The sequence below is a fragment of the Trypanosoma conorhini genome (genome assembly GCF_003719485.1).
Source record: "Trypanosoma conorhini strain 025E chromosome Unknown Tco_14.4_contig_01349, whole genome shotgun sequence".
Lineage (NCBI taxonomy): Eukaryota > Euglenozoa > Kinetoplastea > Trypanosomatida > Trypanosomatidae > Trypanosoma > Trypanosoma conorhini.
Genome location: NW_021705360.1, coordinates 1 through 1,008, shown reverse-complemented (window position 1 = coordinate 1,008; position 1,008 = coordinate 1). Strand labels below are relative to the sequence as shown.

General features: G+C 63.4%; 1 protein-coding gene across 1 annotated transcript; it reads left to right on the top strand.

Annotated features, from left to right (window-relative positions):
• Positions 1-33: 33 nt before the first annotated feature.
• Tco025E_09907 (uncharacterized protein) lies at positions 34-1,008 on the top strand (the record flags this gene model as incomplete). The annotated part of the gene is made up of 1 exon (XM_029376710.1): positions 34-1,008. A coding segment is annotated over one exon (975 nt), but the record flags the coding sequence as incomplete, so codon positions are not given.

The following is a 1,008-nucleotide window of genomic DNA, read 5'->3' as shown; positions in this document are numbered from 1 at the left end:
TGTGTGTTGTGCTGCGGTGGGAGGAGTGTGGCGATGGCTGGCCGTGCGCTGTTGGTGTGCGCCCTCTGCGCGCTGTGCTGCGCCGCCGGCGGGGGCCGGGCGTGGGATATGGACTACTGCACTGAGGAGAACTGGGAATTTTTGAAGTTGCTTAATTCCGGCAAAAATGCCACGGAACTTCTGGATGAGTACTGCAGGCATAACGCAACTTTTCAGGCGGCAATCAAACATAAACTTACCGCAAATGGGGGCAGCGCTGGCACCGGCAATCCCGGGGGCACGGGGGAAGAAAAGGCACCGACAAGGTCCGAGGAAGGCCCACAAGCAACAAATGAAGAGTCGTCGTCCCCGACCATGAAACAAGAAGGAGATGTAAACTCCGCAGGCGGCAGCAGCGAACCATCGCAAGATGCGGCGCAGGGGGAAAGGCGGGCGACAGGCCCGGTCGCGCCTTCAGCAAACCCCGGAGTGGCAGGAATCCTCGCACAGGTGCCAACATCACCACCGCCTGGCACACCGCAACGGAGCCCGCCGCCAGCGACCGTTGGAGAAAAGGGAAAAAATCCGGCAACGGGCGATACTCCGTCTGCCGGGAGAGGAGGAGAGAACAAAAAAGCTCAGGCAGCGACGCAAGAGGGCAGACAAGGAGGGGACGCGGGCACCCCAGACGGCAACACGGATGCAAATTCTGAAGTTCAAGCGGAGGCAGCTCAACGGCCTCCCACCGCCGCGGGAGTTTCCGACGCCGCTCCATCGCCCGATGCCACGCAGCAACGAGAGGAAGTCCCTCAGCGTGAGGGTGAGCCTGGCGGCGGGGATGCGGCAAGAGCAGCGGGGGCGATCGCCGAAAGTAATGCGGCGACTACTCGCAGCGGCGGCGGCGCCGCTGGGCCCCCCGGCGGTGTCACGCGTGGCGCGGACAGAGATGACAACGCGAACCCCTCCACTGAGGAAACGGGCAAGAAGGATGCGAACGCCGGTCTTCAAGGCGCACCCGACGTCACGGCG